The following is an 18,535-nucleotide window of genomic DNA, read 5'->3' as shown; positions in this document are numbered from 1 at the left end:
TCCAGCACCCACCTCTCCCTCAGGTCATTTCCACACCATTGTTCATGTCCATGGGTCATGCATATAAGTTCTTTGGCTACTCCATTTCCTATACTGCACTTTACATCCTTATGGCTACTATGTAACTACTTATTTGTACTTCTTAGTCTGCCCACCTCTTCATCCATTCACTGACATCACCTCCCATCTGGCAATCATCAAATCACTCCCACTCTCTCTCTGTTCTTCTTGTTTGCTTAGTTGGTTTTTAGGATTTAATTGTTGATAGATATGTATTCATTGCCATTTTATTATTCATAGTTTTGATCTTCTTTTTCTTAAATAAATCACTTTAACATTTCATATTATAATAATTTGGTGATGATGAACTCCTTCAGTTTTTTCTTGTCTAGGAAGCTCTTACCTGCCCTTAGATTCTGAATGATAGCTTTTCTGAGTAGAATAATCTTGGCTGACATCCCTGCTTTTCATGACTTTGAATATTTCTTACCAATTCCTTCTTGCCTGCAAAGTTTCTGTTGACAAATCAGCTGACAGACTTATGGGAACTCCTCTGTAGGTGACTCTGTTTTTCTCTTGCTGCTTTTAAGATTCTCTCTTTATCTTTAACCCTTTTTTTAATGATGATGGGTCTTGGTGTGGTCCTCTTTAGATCCATCTTGTTTGGGACTCTCTGTGCTTCATGTATTTACATGTCTATTTCCTTTACCAAATTAAGAAAGTTTTCTTTCATTATTTTTTCAAATAGATTTCCAATTTCTTGCTCTTTCTCTTCTCCTTTACACACCCCTGTGATGCTTATATAGGAACACTTGAAGTTCTCTCAGAGGCTGCTTACACTATCCTTGTCTTTTTCAATTATTTTTGCTTCCTGTTCTCTGGTTGGTTGCTTTTTGCTTCCTTATGCTCCAAATCGTTGATATGATTCTCACCGTCATCCACTCTACTGTTGTTTCCCTGTAAATTGTTATTTATTTAAATTAGTTTATCCTTTGCTTCTGACTGGATCTTTTTTATGCTGCTGAGATCCTCATTACGTTCATTGAGCATGCTTATAACCTCTGTTTTGAACTCTGCATCTGATGAATTGCTTATCTCCATTTTGTTTAGTCCTTTTTCTGGAGTTTAGATCTATTCCTTTATTTGGGCCGTGTTTCTTTGTCTTCTCATTTTGGCAGCCTGCCTGTGTTTGTTTTTATGTATTAAGTACAGCTGCTGTGGCTAGGCATTCATATGGAAAAATTTCTGTTAACAGTTTTGGTGGGTCCTTAAGTTGGGTGAGGTGGAGTTTCAGGGGATCTCCAGGGTCTGGAAAACAGTGTTATCCAAGTTGATGGAGTCTCAGATATGGCCCCTCCCTGCCGGCTGTGTGGCTCTATAGGGGGAGGGTTCAGAAGAGGGACAGTGGCCTCTGCCCATCTTTCTGTCTGGGAGAAAACTGTCCCCCAGCTCCTGTCTTGATACCATATACTTCAATTCCTTTCCATATGCCACTGGTGCCTTTCAAGCTGCTACCCCAATGCTGTAGCTTAGAGGGAGTGAGTCTGAGTAAGTCCATGTGTGGATTCTTTAAGGGGAACTGCTTGGGACTCCAGAAGTTACTTCTACTGACTCAGTCCCCTGACTTTTGCAGCGAGAAGTTATGGGGATTTATCTTCCTGGCACTGGAACCCTGGGCTGGGGGCAATGGTGTGGTATGGGGACTCTTCACTCCTGACATATCCCTTCCAAATTTTTATTCACTACACATGGATGTGAGCCCAGCCCATTCTGCTTCTCTGCCCCTCCTATTAAGTCTGGATGGATGTGATTTCTTTACTTCTGTAGTCTGTCTTCCATTCCACTCGATTTCTGATGGTTCTGAGTGATGGTTGTTCTATATTTTAGTTGTAATTTTGATTTGATTGTGTAAGGAGGGCAAGCCATGTTTACCTGTGTCACCATCTTGACCAGAAGTCTAGAATTGTCTACACACATAATTGTGTCATCCATAAATGAAGATAATTCCACTTCTTTTTTATTTGCTTCTCCTCCTTCTCCCTCTCCCCTGCTCCTCCTCCTCCTTCTTCATGTTCTTGTTGTTGTTGTTGTTCTTTTTCATCTAATTGCTCTGGCTAGCATTTCCAGGACTATTTTAAATAGAAGTAGTAACAGAACATCATTACCTTATGCCTTTACAGAACTGGAGCCAACTCCTCAGGGAGACATGTCTGTTTCTAGGAATGTATTAGAACTACAATTGTCCTGTCAGACACTGGGATATGAGCCTGCCTTCTCAAAGTAGTTTTCCTCAGTCTTGGACTCCACCAGGATTTCACAACCTGGATCCCAAAACTCATAAAGGCACCTTTATTCATGGAGTGCTGTCAAATTGTTTTTGTGGGGGAACAAATCTAAGGATCTCCTAATCCCCTATCTTGCTGACATCACTTCGACTATCTTTATTTATTTTACTTTTCCATTCTATTTATTTAGTGAATTCATTAAGCTTTATATTTATATATAATAATTTTCTAAATAAACTTAATTAAGATTGCTTTTTATTTTAATAAATTTGCAACTGAGGATATGAGTGATTTCTGAAAGACAAAAAGATAACGACTAAAAGACATAAGCAGGCCCAATTAGAAGAATTATTGTATTTAGAGAAGCTCAAAAATACAGCTTTCTTTCATGTGTTTATTTTTCTCCCAGTCCAGGTGACATTTACTACACAGGAGTCATTTTACTATAAGCAGCATTGCCTCGAAACATAGTTAACATTATAATTTTATCAAGCTTCCAGGAGAACAGAGCTATAAATTAACCAAAAGCCAAATTCTCATTCAAAGTAGGTGCTTAGAAATATAGGCCCTATTATTTTTTGCACAATTAAATATATACGAATGCAATTTTTATCCTCTCTATATAACTTAATATTTATACTGTAATTCCTAATTTCTTTATTTTATTCTCCATATTTTTACAGGTAAAATATGGAAATTATGCTTTTGTATGGGATGCAGCTGTATTGGAATACGTGGCTATCAATGACCCAGATTGTTCCTTTTACACCATCGGGAACAGCGTTGCTGATCGGGGATATGGAATTGCATTGCAGCATGGCAGCCCTTACCGGGATGTTTTTTCACAAAGGTAAGCTTTGTGTGAGGTCCATACAAAAATGAGGAAATATAGAAAGAGGAAATCCATATAATTATCTTATTATTTATTTATTTTTGTTTTCTTTGTTTGAGAAAGCATAATAAATGAAAACAAAAAGTAGTTATATAACATTCATTTCCTAAAATGTGTACTGAATTATTATTATTTTTCCCATCGCTGCACATACTCTCAAAAAAGTTGATGTACAAAAGTAATGTGTTAATAGTTTTTTCAGAATTTAATTGATCAATTTAGTCTCCGACTTTTTAAAGACTATCATAGTTAGCAAAATTAATTTCTTTCTGTGAACATTGTATAACAACATAAATTTCAAGACCAAGTTAAATTGCTGATGTACTGAAGCACATAATGATAAGGATATTTCCATTTGAATTTTGGAAAGAAAAAGAGTAAGACTATTGCAATCCATCGCTTTGTGTCAAAATGTATGAAACTTATTCATACAATTAAGAAGACAGTTTAACTTAAAAAAAAAAAAGTATACCTATCCTCAAATCAGAATTCTCTATTAAAAGTTTTTTTAATAAAGAATATTTTGAAATGTATATATAGTATTAACAATATATAGGAAAGTCTTGGGCCTGAAAGGAAGTCAGAAGATCACTGCATTCCATTCTATCTGCTACCAAACAAGCCTGGACCTAAGGCAGAATAGTATTGTCCAGGTAGAAGTATTTACCATTTGACACTGATAATACAATTTGTTTATTTTTTAGTATCTTTCTATGTATTTTCTAGAAGCTAATGCCAGATCAAGAGGGCAGCTCCAGGTAGTATTAATTTGGGTTGTATTCCTGTAACTTCTTGAATAACAACAAGAAAAATGTGTTGTGTTTTAAAAAAAGTAAAAATAAGTCAGAATTTGTTATAACCCTTCCCTTAGTTAACTAAAAACCCAGGCCTCTCTCCTTGCTGGCAATATAGGAATTTGGATGAACCCTAACGTCCTGTGTTAGATTTTCCATGTAGCAAAAAACCACAGAGTATCTGTGACTTTGAAGAAGTTATTTTCCAGTCATGAAACATAAGGGCTGTGACTTGATAAGCTCTACTCCAAGTTGTGAGTCAACTGCAGGTCTTTTCTATGCAGCTTTTTATTCAGGGGCCTATGCTGGAGAAGCAGCCCTATCTGGGACAAGCTGCTTTCATTGCAAAGAGCCCTTGCAAAAGAAGCTGATAGAAACCTGCAGTGCCCCTTGTGCCTCTTGCATGGATGTGGTATATGTCTCATTGCCCAACAAACCACTAATTAAAGAGACTCAAAACCAAGCCCCAGTCAGTGGGGTAGGTATGTGTACTCCATATAAAGGGAGATGGAAATAAATAATATTATAAATCATAGTACTAGTATAAATCTACTAGTGGCTCCTTGTAGGTCTTTAAAATTCTAAGTATAACACAAAAATGAAATATACATAAAGTGGGAAGTAAAATTTTAAGATATAAATAATGATTAGTCAATCTAAGTACCTTTTATGATGAGTAGATTCTAATGTGAACAAACTGGATAATCAGTATATCATAGGGAATTGACCTGTTAGCCATGTGCTGTCTAGTTGGAAATATAAGACCCATGCTTATAAAACAGTGACATTTACTTATATGCAGTATTGGTATTGCTTATTTATATTGTGTTAAATTGTGTAGTTGAGATATTGAAAAATATGAATACCATCCAGAATAAAGAGTTAACCAGAGGAAGCATGAATGAAATTTCTCCAGAGGAGGTAAACCTTGAACTTGATCTTGATGGATTGGTAGAGAATAGTTAGGCTAAACTGGAAAAAAAAAATGATAATTCTTGGAGAAACAATGAAATCAAGAGGAGTAGAAGGGAGAAGAATGTGTTGGGGACCAATAAGGACATCGAGTTAATTTGAAAGGAAATTTGAAACTTAGAATTCATATTGTGGGTCACAAGCAGCTACAAGAAGCTATTGTCTAGTTCTAGATCCTAGGAGTAAATTGATAAAGATGGTAGTTAAGGGAAGGTTAATCTAGTTTTGATAAGAGTGATAGATTCAAATAGGCAAAAACTAAAACAGAAAGGCATGAGATAACAAAGGCCTGGTCTAGACTGGGTAAGGGAAAATGAGGAGGAAAGAACTAATGGAAAAGATGCTTCTAAGTAAAGAGACACACCCCTGTTTTTAGGAATTTAGAACAGGATGAAATCATAAAAGAATGAAAAAGATACTAGGGTTTTACAGTGGCAGACTACGGAAGAGTTTAGTGAATGTTAACATGAACCAGATAATCAAGAAAAAGAAAAAAAATCCTTAATGGCTTTTTCTTCACTACAAATATAGTTTGTGTCCAGACCCAATTTCTGGTCTTTTATGCCAAAAAAAATGAAGCCAATAAAATCAATATACAAACATAATAGCAATTAATGGAATATTTAATAAATTACATCAAGGATTCCATTTATTATTATCCCTGTATTGCTTTACCTAACAGAGATTTTAATTCTAAGCAAATGTATAGTCCAGGGAATTGTTGAAAATTATTAATCATTGAGCATTATTCTTTCTTTGTTTGATTTGTATTTATGGATGTTGACAAATTAAATTGTCTCTTTCTGTGGAGTTTCTTAATAATGACACTATATCTTCCTTCCTTGTACATCTGGAAGAAGAGAGAGCCAGGAAAAGAACAATGTCTGACAATCGTGGATGTGCCAACTCCTCTCTTTATATACATGTGCTACATTAGTCTATCACCCAAACTCTTTTCCTGAATTCAGAAAATATTTGCCTTTATTCCCTTTTGCTGTAGCCATTAGAGAAAGAGATCTCTTTTTTAGTAACTGATTTTAAAAATTACAAAGACCACCAAATTTAACCACTGTAGTACACTTTTGAAATTATTAGATACAGCTATAATACATCAATTTGTCCTGGGCCATCAAATAAACTACATTATTGATTGCTGTTGTGAATATTTTTGATGAAAATGAGAGTATTCAGAGTGTTTTTTAATAAGTAAAGGTTAATTATTTCTCAGGTGACTCCTGCCTCTACTACTACTTATAAGACATTAGAGTAATTTAATATTGATAATATTAATATCTAAAATAAATATTATATAGTGATATAGTAACTACATTTATGACCTGCTCTCTGCCCAGCATCTCATATGCTTATATATTTTAATGACACTTCAAAGCAATCATATGAAATGTACATTTGTTACTTACACACTTACATATTAGTGCAAAACTATTATACTACAACTGTACATGCTGAGTGGATTGGCTTGAGCTTTGGCAAACATTAGGTTAAGCATTGGAGACATACGTAGCAGTGATACACTTACTTGTACAGTTGTGTCTAAGTGGACACATACAAAATAACTTTTAAGGATGAGAAAGTACTGTAATGTATATAACCACAGATTTGGATAGAAGCTTTGTTTCCTTGATCTGTACAAATACTAAGTATCTCGGCATCAAAAGTTAAAGTAGTTATATGCCATTTTTTTATTGTTGTTAATGTAGAGTTCTCTCTGTTTTCCCACCACCAGTTTCCCCTGCCCACCCCTCCTCCACCTCCTACCCTCAATCCTACTCCCGCTTTGGCCCTGTCCATGGGTCCTTTCTACATGTTCCTTGATGACCCTTCCCCTTTTTTCCCTTGTTATCCCCCTCCCCCTTCCCCTCTGGTTACTGTCAGTTTGTTCTTTATTTCAGTGTCTCTGGTTATATTTAGCTTGCTTGTTTTGTTGATTAGGCTCCACCCATAGGTGAGGTCATATGGTATTTGTCTTTCATGATCTGACTTACTCACTCAGCATAATGCTCTCCAGTTCCATCCATGCTGTTGCAAAGGGTAAGAGTTCCTTCTTTCTTTCTTCTCCATTGTATAAATGTGCCACAGTTTTTTTGATCCACCCATTTACTGATGGGCACGTAGGCTGTTCCCAGCACTTGGCTATTGTAAATTGTGCTTCTATGAACATTGAGGTGCATAGGTTCTTTTGAATTGGTGTCTCATGATTCTTAGGGTACATATCTGGCAGTGGAATCACTGGGTCAAAAGGCAGTTCCATTTTTAGTTTTCTAAGGAAATTCCATACTGTTTTCCACAATGGCTGCACCAGTCTGCATTCCCATCAGCAGTTACTGGGGGTCCTTTTTCTCCACAACCTTGCTAGAACTTTTTGTTTGCTGATTTGTTTATGATGGCCATTCTGACTGGTGTTAAGTGGTATCTCATTGTGGTTTTAATTTGCATTTCTCTGATGGCTAGTGATGCGGAGCATCCTTTCATATGTTTCTGGAACCTGTGTATGTCCTCCTTGGAGAAGTGTCTGTTCAGGTCCTTTGCCCATTTTTTACTTGGATTGTTTTTCTTCCAGGAGTGGAGTTGTGTGAGTTCTTTATATATTTTGGAGATCAAACCCCTTGTCCGAGGTGTCATTGGCAAATATATTTCCCATATGGTTGGCTTCCTTTTCACTTTGATGATGTTTTCTTTAGCCATGCAGAAGCTTTTAATTTTGATGAAATACCATTTGTTCATTCTTTCCTATATGTCCCTTGCTCTAGCAGACATATCAGTGAAAATATTGCTGTATGGAATATCTGAGATTTTCATACCTATGTTCTCCTCTAGGACTTCTATGGTGTTATGACTTATATTTAAGTCTTTTATCCATCTTGAGTTTATATTTGTGTATGATGTAAGTTGGTAGTCGATTTCAATTCTTTTCATGTAGCCGTCCAGATCTCCCAACACCATTTGTTGAAGAGGCTGTTTTTACTCCATTTTATGCTTCTGTCCCCTTTGTTGAATATTAATTGACCATAGAGACATGGGTTTATTTCTGGGCTCTCTATTCTGTTTCATTGATCTCTGCGTCTGTTCTTATGACAGTACCAGACTGTCTTGATTACAGTGGCCTTGTAATATAGTTTGATGTAGAGTATTGTGATCCCTCCTATTTTGTTCTTTCTCAAAATTGCTGCAGGTATTTGGGGTTGTTTATGGTTCCATATAAATTTTTGAAGTGTTTGTTATATGTGAAATATGTCATTGGTATTTTAATAGGAATTGCATTGAATCTACAGTTTGCTTTGGGTAGGATGGACATTTTGATGATGTTAATGCTTCCAGCCCATGAACATGGAATATCCTTCCATTTATTTGTGTCTTCCTTAATTTCTTTCTTTACTGTTGTGCAGTTTTCTGAGTACAGGTCTTTTACTTTCTTGGTTAGGTTTTTTCCAAGGTACTTTATTTTTCTTGTTGCTATGGGTCAGCATACTAGAGTGCTGGGTAATGTTTGCAGTTCTCTTGACACTATTTGTTCATCAAATTTTTTTAATTCATTTCTCTGTTGCAGTTGACATACAATATTACATTAGTTTCATTTTATTATTTCATTTTATTTCATTTCATTTTATAGCACAGTGATAAGGCATTTATATACCTTAGGAAATTTTCACTCCCATAAGTCTAGTAACCATCTGGCATCATACATAGGTATTACAATATTCTTGACTACATTCCCTATGCTGTACTTTACATTCGTGTAAATACTTTTACAACTGGCAATTTGTACTTCTTAATCCCTTTCACTTTTTCGCCCATCCCTCCAAACCCTCTCCCATCTGGTGACCATCGATTTGAACTCTGTATCTATGTTTGTTTCTGTTTTGCGTTCATTTGGTTTTTTTTAGAGTCCACATGTAAGTTAAATTATGTAGTATTTGCCTTTCTCTAACTTTTTTACTTACAATAGTAGCCTCTAGGACCATCCATGTTGCCAGAAATGGTAAGATGTCATTTATTTTTATGACTGAGTAATATTCTATTGTATGTATCACATCTTTATCTATTCACATATCAGTGGACATTTAGGTTGCTTTAATATCTTGGCTATTATAAATAATGCTACAATGAACATAAGAGTGCATATATCTTTTGGAATTAGTATTTTAGATTTCTTTGGATACCTAGAAGAGGAACTACTAGGTTATGTTGTAGTTCTATTTTTTTTTTAGTTTTTTGAAGAACTTCCATAATGTTTTCCATAGTAGCTACAGAGTTGGCTGAATTTACAATCTGACCAACAAAGTATGAAGTTAATCTTTTCTTTGCATCCTTACCCACACTTGTCTGTAGATTTATTGTTGCTGGCCGCATGGACAGGTATGTGTAATATCTCAATGTGGTTTTGATTTGCATTTCCCTAATGATTAGTGATGCTGAGTATATTCTCACGTGTCTATTGGCTATCTGTATGCTCTCTTTGAAGAAGTGTCCATTTATGTCCTTTGCCCATTTTTTAATCAGATTGTTTATCTGATGTTGAGCCCTATGAGTTCTTTATGTATTTTGAATGTTAATCCCTTATCAGATATGCCATTTGCACACATCTCCTCCCATTCAATAGTTTGCTTTCTTGTTTTGTTAATGGTTTCCTTTGTTGTGCAAATGATTTTTAATTTAACATGGTCATTCCCATTTGTTCACTTTCTCTTTTGTTGTCTTTGCCCTAAGAGACATGTAAAAAAAAACACAAATTACTAAGACCAATGTCAAAGGGTTTACTGTCTATGTTTTCTTCTACAGTTTTTAAAGTTTCAGGTCTTACATCTAAATCTCTAATCCATTTTCAGTTTATTCTTTTTTTTTTTTTTTTTTTTTTTTTTTTTTTGCTATCCTGTAAAGGTAATTCTTTTTTTTTTTTTTTTTATTTTAGTTTTTCAAATACATTTGTCTCTGCCAACCCCCCACCACTTTCCCTTGCCCCCTCCCTCCTTCCCTCCCTCAGCTCTTCCCCTTTGGTTTTGTCCATGAGTCCTTGCTATATGTTCCTTGACTTTCCCCTTCCCTTCCTTGTCCCCGCCCCCCGCTCCTTCCCTCTTGTCTCTGTTGATTTCTTTTCCTTTCAGTGTTGCTGGTCTTATTTTCCTTGTATCTTTGTATTATTGGTTAGGTTCCGCTTATAGGTGAGGTCATATGGTATTTGTCTTTTGCCCCCTGGCTTATTTCGCTTAGCATAATGCTCTCCAGTTCCATCCATGCTGTCACAAAGTTTAATAGTTCTTTTTATCTTTCTGCTGCATAGTATTCCATTGTGTATAGGTACCATAACTTTTCAGTTTATTCTTGTACATGGTATAAGAAAGTGCTCTAATTTTTTTTTGCATTATTTTTCAAGTTTTCCCAACACCTTTTACTGAAGAGACTGTCTTTACCACATTTTTTACTCTTGCCTCCTTTATTGTACATTAGATGACCTTGTAGGTATGATTTATTCCTTCTGGTCTATCCTGTTCCTTTGATCTATTTGTCTGTTTTTATGCCAGTTCCATGCTATTTTGATTAGTATAACATTGTAGTATGGTTTGACACCAGGTGGTGTGGTACCTCCAGCTTTGTTCTTCTTTCTCAAGATTACTGTACCTATTTGGGGTCTTCTGTGGTTCCATGTAAATTTTAAAATTATTTGTTCTACTTCTATGAAAAATGCCACTGGTTTTTTGATAGGTATTGCATTGAATCTGCAAATTGCTTTGGGTAGTATGGACATTTTAACAATGCCAAGTCTTCCTCTTCATGATCACAGTATTTCCCTCCATTTATTTCTGTTTTCTTCAGTTTCTTTTTTCAGTGTCTTATAGTTTTCCAAGTACAGATTTTTTTTTATCTCAATTCATCAAATATTTTATGTAACCCCTGTCTTATAATAGTTCTTAGTATAAAAATATTTAGTCAAAAGTTGTTTCATTAAAGATAGTTAATAGGAGATAACTAAATTATTCAGAGTAATATTTTGCTATTGATAAAATTGACTCCAGTGTTGATCTTGTAATCTTAACTATGTGTAAGGCCAAAAAGGTGACAAAAATATTAATTGAGCTTTTAGTATGAGCTCACTTTGTTCTCAGATTTTAATGTGTGTCAAGAAATAAATCAGGGATCTAATTTTATACTTCATCAATGAAAGAGTGCCTTTTTGCCTATTGGCTTTTGTCTCTAAACTTTGAGAATAAAACCACCTAGTGGCGCAAAAACAAGGACATATTTCAAACCTTGAACAGAATTATTTTGTTGGATTCATGATAGTGGCACAGATGCATAAACAATATATCAACCTAATCACAAAATCTGAGAACTTTTAGAAATGGAATGAATTGTAGTTTCCTTTTTATCAAAGATGGAACTAGTCCAAAGGGGTAAGTGACTTGTTCTGAACCACAAAAAAAGAAAAAAACTTTAAGATTTCTAATTTCATGTTCGGTTTTCTAGCAATCATGTACTCTCTCTCCCTTTATCTTTCTTTTAAAGACATATAAGAATAATATGAAACATACTGTGTAATTCTTTCTCTGTGCCAGACACTTAAATGTGACAAACTATAAGTACTATTATTATCCACATTTTATAGATGCAGAAACTGAAACGTAATGAGGTCAAGTAATTTGCTCAACTTCACAAAGCTATTTAGTATTAGAGCTGGGATTAAAATCTAGTGTGACTCCAAAAATTGATAAACTGTGTTTCTCTCTCTCTCTCTCTCTCTCTTTCTCTCTCTCTCACCAACTCTGACACAGAGTAGAATTAATCATAATCCCTGATTTATGATATATTTTCATTATTAGTTTTAAACTCCTTGGAAAATAGTTTATTTTCACCCTTCCACTGTTAACAATTAGAATATCTGGTTCTTTACTTTGTATTTTTACTTAGATTTAGAAAACAACGTAAGATCTTTTTTACCTCCCCCTATTTTAATACTTCTTACAGTCTACCTCTTGAGTCCTGCCTCATGTTTATTATCCCCTTGAATCTAGGCTTATGTCTGTATATCCTAGTTCCTGCCTTCACAGTAGCATAAGGTAAGCATTCAATAAATACTTGATGAATGAATAACAGATCTACCTACCTTTTTGGTCAAAGATCATTATATCTACTTGTACTCAAATAAATTAAATACCTATTTTTGTGCTTGCTTGATATTTAAAAAATCTTCTATTTTCTCTCATAATATTTTATTTATTGGTTTCTTCAATTTTTCATACAATCAGTAATAAATATCAAGAAGAAAAGAAAACAAATGCATTATACATCTACCTTTCTTTCCAACTCCCTGCTGTAAGAAGTTGTATACTTTCATTCCCACAAGAAAGGTAGAGAATATTCTTTTAACTTGAAAGGATATAGCCATAATCTTTTCATTACACAATCAGAATGAGATACTTTTCAAGCATTTTGTTCCCCTTTCAGGAAGAGAAAAACATCAACCTCCACTGATTGCCCAGTTACTCCTCCAAAATCAGTCAACATGAGGCAATCAAAGAAAACAGTCCCTGTATGTTTGAAAGGACAGTGAAAAGAACAACTTAACTTGAGAAATTATTGACAGAGGGATATAGGTAGAGAAGCTAAAATTAAATGTGTTATGTCAGAGTATTGATAGCTGCTATTTACTAAGAACCTACTAGGCTAAGCATTTGATATATTTCATTACATGGCAAACTAAGACCCAGAGTTAAGTATATTACCAAGGCAACACGCTAGTGACAAGTGAAGCTAGTACTGAAAACCAGATTGGAGATTGTGTCCTCAGGACCCCACACCAGCTTTGCGGGGCTCTGAGAAGAATATCTGGACAGAGTCACATTTTTAAAAGTCCAAGGTTTTGGGTTAGACAGAGAGAGAGCATAACTGAGGTAGGCGTTTACAAGGTGGTGGTTGTATTCTAGCTGCGAGGCAGTGAGAACATTATCAATGAAAATGAGAGAAAAAAATTAGGAAAAAAGGTACAGTCCTAAGAGGACTAGACAGGGATTGGTGGAAATCAGAGAAGTCCATAAAATCCAGAGACCTGAAAGGGAAAGGATGTCAGATTCAGAAGGTTGCAGATAGTGTCCTCCTTTCTTCTTCCAACTCTATTATTTTTTTCCTTCTTGCTCATCTATTACAACTTTGGCATCAGCTCAATTTTACTTTCAGGTAAATCAACTGGAAAGTAGTTTCTAGGAAAGCAATGATTATTTGAAAATAACAATGTGATAATTCACTACCCAGTAGGTATTTATTTCAACCAATTTTCCAGCTTACAGACTTTTATTGCACGGATGCTGAAATCGTGTTCACATATCCCTAGTACTGTTATTTTTCTCTCTTACTCCTCAAATATTATGTTTTTAATTATGTATATACATACATAGATATCGATATTTGTGTATATACAAATATGTGTACCTATATATGCATATATAAACACACATACACACACACCACTAACACTACCTGGTTTCATCACATCCACATATTCTGTTGTAAATCTTGAATGCAAGGTAGTTTTGATGGGCATGTTTATACAAAGAAAGGAAATGTTTGAGAAGTGACAAAATGAAAGAGGACATTGAATGTTCATTTTTAACAGAAATAGGAGTAGAATAAAGTAATAATATATATTTATACATATATTTTTATTAAAATAATACATATTCTAACCTATAAAGTGTTAAAAGAAACTAATTTCTTTTCTTATATAATACAGTTTAAACTGTGTTTTATGTACACACAACTCTAAACCTACTTACAAACAACTGTAAATATGTATATCATATGTATATTAAACAAAGATTAGCCTCTGGGAACCTTTAAAAGGAATGTACTACTCTTATTTAGAGCAACCCTTTTTAAAACACTTGTTTTAAATTTAGAATTTTGAATTCAGGAAACTTCAATAAAAGAGAAAAATTAGGTAGCTTATTTGTTAGTCATTTTTTTCTGTTTTATGAATTCTCATGGAGCTATTTTTTTGACTAAGATCCTATGGATTTTACCTGTCACCCTGGCTGCCGATTCTAGTGGAGAACCTAAGTAATTTACATTTGTTTCAGTGTCTGGTCTAAATAAATGGGAATATAAGTACAGTTGATGATATATTTAGTGTGTAAATATTTCAAAAATATTTATTATAATGGCTTTGTAGATCTGATGTTAGTTTTATTAATCTTGCAGTAGCCAAATTTTGAGAAAATTACAACCTCCAACTCAAGAAGCAAACAGCATTCTCGCTGCTGAATACATACCCAGCCATGAGATAGTGCAATCCCATGGAGTAGATTTTGAAGTGTTACAAACTTCTGTTTTCTTTGTACTTATATTGTATAGCATTTGGGGAACACTTCATCCAAGGTATGAGTACCCTTTATAAACAAGCATCTTTATTAGACTTTTCTGAGGAAAGTGCTGAGGGACCAGGAAGATGACTAGTGCAAGGTGCGAAACAGTATTTCAGCTGAATAATGAGCCTGCAAGGTTGGATCAAGCTGCTCAGAAGCAAGTCTCATCAGCCTTTCTTAAGAATAAGATTTGTGCTGTTTCTAGATCTCAGTAAGTACTATTACATACAAAAAGCAGCTGTTTTGCAAAAGGCAAAGTTATTATGGTGGCATAAATTAGGTGTGACTAAAAGATGAGCTTTTAATAAATATTTCAGAATTTAAAATGATGTTTTTGCACTTGAAAGTACACACACACACTCACACACGTGTATGCATACACGCAGTCACAAGTGTATGCATACACATTCACGCACACCAGAGTCTATTATAAGCCTCTCAAAACACTTTAATTTCATTATACTTATACCATATTTTTCCATTCAAAACACTCATTCTATTCATCAGACTTAACCCCAAGACATTTTTTACTGTTTTAAAATTTAAATCTCTTTTTTAATTTTTATTTATTGATTTTAGGGAGAGAGGGAAGAGAGACATCAATTTTTGTTGTTTCATTATTTATGCATTCATTGATTATCAATCTGTTTTAAAAGGGAAAATTTGATAGTATTGAGGGTAATTAAAAAAAGTGCTCCTCTTTTATAGACCCTTAAAATATTGCAAGTATGATAATATGAAAATAAGCATATGGGTTTCCATATTAATTATGTTGATAGAAGAAATAACCTTAGAATGTAAGACATGAGTGAGACTTTGACATGCATTTAGATGATTACTTAATTTACATACATGAAACCAAGAAGAGAACTTGGTTTACCTGCCCAGAGTCTAACCTTAAGTCAGAACATGCCCTGGGGAGTCCAAGCTTCCAGTCCAGTGTTCCACCCCTACCCTTTTCTGCCAGTACTTTTTGTTAAAAAATCAATCTGTATCCCTTAAATTTACTAGTGTAACAAATGTTTTCAAAAACACATTTATATCTTACATAAAGGAGCCAGGAGTATTAATTAATAAATATATTTAATAGAGACATAAACATGGCTAGAACATTCCTATTTTAAAATTGTCATTACTTTATAGACACAGAGAAAAAGTTGCACAAATGATAGAGAGCTATAGATTGTATTATCCCTAACTTATAGAGAAACTATACTATAACCTAAAATAGTAATTAACATTCATTGAAGGCTTACCATGTGCCAGGTGCCATTATAAGTATCTTAAATTATTTAATCCTCACAATAATCTTAAAAGGTGAATACTATCATTAACCTCATTTTACAGATGAGGAAACTGAGTGACAGAAAAGATGATCAGTTTTCAAAGTCTTAAAACTAATAAGTGGCAAAGACAGATTTGAACCCACCTGTCAAACACTGTATTATCTTAGTCCCTCCTCTCAAAAGTCTAAGCACAGGAACCGAAATAAAAAGCATCCAAATTGTCTTCATGCCTGCTCAGGTAGCTGCCTTCTCTCCTATCAAAGTGGGCATTTTAGTTTATGTGAAATTCAGGGGAGTTTCAGAAATTTAAACAGTATGCTAACAGTCTTATACAATGAGAGACCAGATCCATTTGAAATTGAAGCTGTCTTGTATCAGCTGATCAGAAGTAAACAGTAAAAGTATTGAAAATTGAAAACTATAGGAAGGCACTGCAATTATTTTCTGTCTGTCTTATCTTCTTCTGCTACAAATAGCTTAAGACTGTACTTGACCAAAGCTATAATTCTTCCTTCATGGAAGTTCTCGTTCATCATGACTTTTTAATTCATAAAATCAATAATTACCTCTTCTCTATCTCATTACATAGTTCTTTGATCAGCTCAAAAATTTTAACATCATAATTGTCTACTTATATGTAAATGCTTACTGATGTGAAACAGAACCTACTATTTCTAGAACTGAATTATGCATAAGATAATAATAGAATATTTTCATATCAAATAGCATTTATGAGTCCATACAGCCCAGAATGATAAATCTAACAGAGGCACCAATGATTTTCATCTCGATAAACATAGTTCTCTGCTTTAGTACCTACCTTAAAAAGAGAAATATATACTTAAAAGCGTGCATTCACTTTTTTCTTAATACCATTCTACAATTGTCATTTTATGGAGCTCTTTATGTTTGAAGTAATGTTAGTAATTATTAAAAATGATTGAAGCTCTGGACAAGTGGCTTCACTGGTTGAAGCATCGTCCTATACACTGAAAGGCTGTATGTTGGATTTCCAGTTAGGGCATGTACCTAGGCTGCAGACTTGATCCCTGGTTGAGGCACATATAGGAAGCAACCAATCAATGTTTCTCTTTCATATCAGTGTCTTTCTCTCTCTCAATAAAAAAATATTAAAAAGTAAAATAAATAAGTAAATAAAATGATTGAAATCCAATATGCTTTTGTTTTATATATTATTGGTCTCAAAGATCATATGTAAAAATTTTGCCGAAGTGATATTCTTACTAATGTTCCAGGGTAAAACATGGAGGCATGATGGGAGGAGTGAGCAATCTAAAAAAAATATATGGTAGGCCTTCTGTTCTAATAAGGTGTTAAATATTTTTCCAAGATAATGTTTTTGGTAGTAACATTTTTATTATGATTATTTTTATCAATTTTTTTTGTTTTCTATTAATTAAACAAGATTTCTCTAGTAGTCCCAACAAAAGCCAGCATAACTTTTCTAGGCAGCCTCTTGTATTCTTTGAGTTAATTAATATGAATTTTACTATTGTAAATTTCTTATTTTCTGTGATTTTTAACAACAGCAGAAATTTTCCAAGCAAATTACCTCCCAACCAGAATATGTTCAGCAAAGTAACATGGAATAATTAATCAGGTTGATCAGATGTAAGAGTCCACAACCCAAGTGCCCTGAGTACCAGGCCAACTTGTGTGGGTTTAGAAAATGGGAATCATTGAAGAACTTAGTAAAAACTGGCTATAAGCAGAAGTGTGCTCTTTGATTGTTCTAGAACAAATGTACACAATAGAAGAAATTGACTAGTAAGAAGGGTACTAGTTAGGAAGCTATTTCATATATATAATATAAACTCCAAAAAGATAAGGATTTTTGTCTGCTTTATTCAGAGATAGATTTCAAGCATCTAGAAGAAATCCTACCACATAGTAGATCTTTGATATACATTAGCTGAATGAATAGATGCATGAATCATTTAAGAAAAGTGAAAGACCTGAGCTAAAGTGAAGACAATGTCAATGGAAGGAAAAGGAGAGATATTTTAAAGCTAATAATGTTGACCATCACTAAATACAGAGATCAGGGAAACAGGAGCCATATGTGAATTTGAAATCCTTAGTCTTGCTATTTGGGAGACAAAGAAGTCATTCACACAAAAGAAACCAGGAGAGGAAAGATGTTTGAAAGTGAAAGTGCTAATTTTCATTAAGACAGTTGAGTTTGAGGCATTGGAAAATGATGTGTCTTCTGTTTAGGGGAATGTAAAGACTATGACAGACAGATGACAATGAAGGGTAGAAACTTGAGCAGAGGCTGGAGCAATGGGTAGGGACTTAGGCAAACGCTGCATGAAGATCATGAAAGCAAGAGACATAGTTCATTAAAAGGGCATAGAGATAAAGAGTAAAGTTTGAGGCAAAAACTTGTTTTCAAATGTCCCTTTTTGTTTCCTCTCTTTGCCATTCCACAGTCACTAACCTAACTGAAACTCTTAACCCACTGTGTCTAGAAACACAATTATGCCTTTCTCCCCAAACCTATTCAACTCATGTGTTCTGTTGGTTTCAGCTTATAATGCACCCTAGCTTATTCAGCTCTTATTAAACCCTTTATTGTGTTTCTGTCTTTCATGTTCTCTGTACTACATGTTATTTTTTTTGTTAATTAATCATTTCTTGTATTTGTAACGGTATTTTCAATATGTTCTAAATGTTTGCTTGGAAAGAATTGCAAAGCTATCTTATTTTTCCTTGCTCTTCTTCTATAATATTGAGTTGGTCAAAAAGTTTGTTTAGTTTTTTCCATACAATGGCTCTAGTAGTGTTTAGTTGTCTTTAAATTTATGTGAAACAATCTCGTTAGATTGTATTGTGACAGCTGTCATACCAGTGTGCATTTAAAAAAATCAAAATTGGTGAATTTTTGTACAGCCATTTCAATAATGAAGAT

The 18,535-nt window shown here is 34.2% G+C and overlaps 1 protein-coding gene across 1 annotated transcript in view; it reads left to right on the top strand.

The window, feature by feature from the left end:
- The window catches only part of GRID2 (glutamate ionotropic receptor delta type subunit 2), a 1,366,516-nt gene that overhangs the window by 1,231,475 nt on the left and 116,506 nt on the right, over nucleotides 1–18,535 (top strand). The window contains exon 14 of the mRNA XM_054591733.1: nucleotides 2,969–3,135. Coding sequence (XP_054447708.1) covers nucleotides 2,969–3,135 — 167 coding nt within the window. The remainder of the gene's footprint in view (nucleotides 1–2,968; nucleotides 3,136–18,535) is intronic.

The sequence above is a fragment of the Pteronotus mesoamericanus genome, unplaced genomic scaffold, assembly GCF_021234165.1.
Source record: "Pteronotus mesoamericanus isolate MK-2021 breed Mesoamerican mustached bat unplaced genomic scaffold, CSHL_Meso_final scaffold_232, whole genome shotgun sequence".
In the NCBI taxonomy this organism is placed as follows: Eukaryota; Metazoa; Chordata; class Mammalia; order Chiroptera; family Mormoopidae; genus Pteronotus; species Pteronotus mesoamericanus.
This window is presented reverse-complemented; position numbering and strand designations above follow the sequence as displayed.